Here is a 2,005-nt window from a genome sequence, read left to right as displayed (position 1 = left end):
ATGAAGTCTGCGGGGAAAACGAATTTATCAACCTTTACCAATAGATCTTCGCATATTCCTCTTGGGAATGTGACCGTTTTATTTGCTAGGTGAATTGCCATCTGAATGGGCCTTGGCTCCAGAAGATCTAACTTCTTGAAGAATGAGTACGACATGAGATTTACACTTGCCCCCGAATCTGCCAATGCATAAATGGTAGCTAAGTTCCCGAATTGACAAGGCAAGGTTAAGCTTCCTGGATCACCCTTCTACTTAGGTAGCTTATTCAACATGGCAGCTGAACAGTTCTCATTTAGGACCACTTTCTTCACCTCTTCCATCTTTTTTCTATTCGTTAGAAGCTCCTTGAGAAATTTTGTGTATTTGGGCATTTGTGCAACCGCCTCTATGAATGGTATATTAATTTGAAGAGCCTTTATGTGTTCCAAAAACTTCTGGTAGTCAATTTCATTCTTTTCTTGTATAGCTCGGGCTGGATATGGCAGTGGAGGCTGATATGGCTTCATTGGAGGGTTTCTGTTCTGTTTATGTGGGGGACTCGTCGAGTCCGTAAGGGCGTCTCGACGAGTCGGATCGGGAATTTGTGATTCTTCATTTTCTGCTTCTTCCTCTTGCACCAGGTTAGGATCTTCTTGCTGAATAGGGGCCATAGGAGTTATAATCTTCCCACTCCTAGTCATCACGATATTTATATGTGCACCTTTTGGATTACTTTCAGTATTACTAGGAAGTCGACCCGATCGTCTCTTGTTTACTTGTTGTGCAAGTTGGCCCAACTGCTTTTCTATGTTGAGAATAGAGGCTTGCTGATTTCTAAGCAGAGCTTGTTGTTCTTTCACCATAATTTGGTGTTCTCTCAACATATTTTGTTGATCTTTGATTGCAGCATCGGTATCACTATGTCTTTTCTCGGACGCGGCTACGAATCTTGTAAGCATATCTTCCAAATCTGATTTCTTTTCATACACCGGTTCCTCCTTTTGATAAAAGCCTCTATCTTTTTGCTTAAATTTTTCCTCCCTTGTCTTTTTATACTCTTCATATGGTAGCCATTCTTTCTTGGGTTTTCGCCAATTATCATCATACTTATCACCACTTGAATAGCACACTTGCACTTTCCGGTTCCCGTTTTCATCAAGGTCACAATCTTTAGTAAGGTGGGGCCCTCTACAATTTTCACATCCCACTCTAATGGCATGGATGGATTGGTCCATCTTAGTCATTCTTCTGTCCATACTTTCCAATTTTGCCATCATTGCCGCCATGTCATCGGTAATAGAATTCACCGCCCCACGAGTTAAGTCATTCCTTGGGTTGTGATATTCTCTAGAGTGCTTAGAGAATTCTTCAATTAGGGCCTTTATCACCGGCGGTGCTTTCTTTGTGAGTGGTCCTTGCGAATCAAGGAGTTGCCTAGTTGTCACATTTACTCCATCATAGAAAATGGAGACTTCTTGTTGGCTGTTTAGATCGTGATGTGGGAAATTCCTTAGTAAGCCTTTGTACCTTTCCCACGCCTCATATAGTGACTCTCCAGCTTGTTGCCCAAAGTTTGCTATGGCCTTCTTCAACTTGGCTATTTTTGAGGGAGGGCAAAATTGGTCTATAAATTCTTCTTTCATTTAGTCCAAGTAGTGATGGATCCTGGAGGGGGTGATTTCAGCCAATCTTTCGCGGCTCCCTTGAATGTGACAGGTAGCATACGAAGCAAGACAGTGTCGCGAGCCACATTAGGGACATTGAAGTAGTCGACTATGTTATTGACCTCGTCAAGATGCTTGTATGCGTCTTCATGATCCTTCCCGTAGAATGGAATCTCCTTAAGTTGAGCAAGTATGTGACCCTTAAGTTCAAAGGTGGCAGTTGCGGGAATCGTGGGTTGCACGAGTCCCGGGCCGGTGTCGTCACACATCCTTTTCTTCCATTCACCCATGGGAACTTCGTCAATGTTAGCCATGGTGTTAGCTAATTCGCCCTCTATGTCGCTTTCTTCTCCAAATTCACT

At 43.0% G+C, this 2,005-nt stretch overlaps 1 protein-coding gene across 1 annotated transcript; it reads right to left on the bottom strand.

Annotated features, from left to right (window-relative positions):
• Positions 1–248: 248 nt before the first annotated feature.
• Positions 249–1,622, bottom strand: LOC145111239 (uncharacterized). Its single transcript, XM_079047536.1, has 2 exons — positions 1,507–1,622; positions 249–1,413 (listed from the first exon to the last, which is right to left on the bottom strand). The coding sequence occupies exons 1-2, from the start codon at positions 1,620–1,622 to the stop codon at positions 249–251; spliced, it is 1,281 nt and encodes a 426-aa protein (XP_078903662.1).
• Positions 1,623–2,005: the final 383 nt, after the last annotated feature.

The sequence above is a fragment of the Lactuca virosa genome, chromosome 5 (genome assembly GCF_052849685.1).
Source record: "Lactuca virosa cultivar CGN04683 chromosome 5, Lactuca_virosa_CGN04683_v6, whole genome shotgun sequence".
NCBI lineage: Eukaryota > Viridiplantae > Streptophyta > Magnoliopsida > Asterales > Asteraceae > Lactuca > Lactuca virosa.
Note: the sequence above shows the minus strand (reverse complement) of the source record. Positions and strands in the feature narration are given on the sequence as shown.

What these genes read in the sequence shown, in the direction of transcription:
- LOC145111239 (XM_079047536.1), bottom strand. Translation starts at nt 1,622, where the DNA reads ATGAAAGAAGAATTTATAGACCAATTTTGCCCTCCCTCAAAAATAGCC. An exon ending in CTATATGAGGCGTGGGAAAG is followed by an intron (nt 1,414 to 1,506) that starts GTACAAAGGCTT and finishes TGTGACAACTAG; the next exon opens with GCAACTCCTTGATTCGCAAG.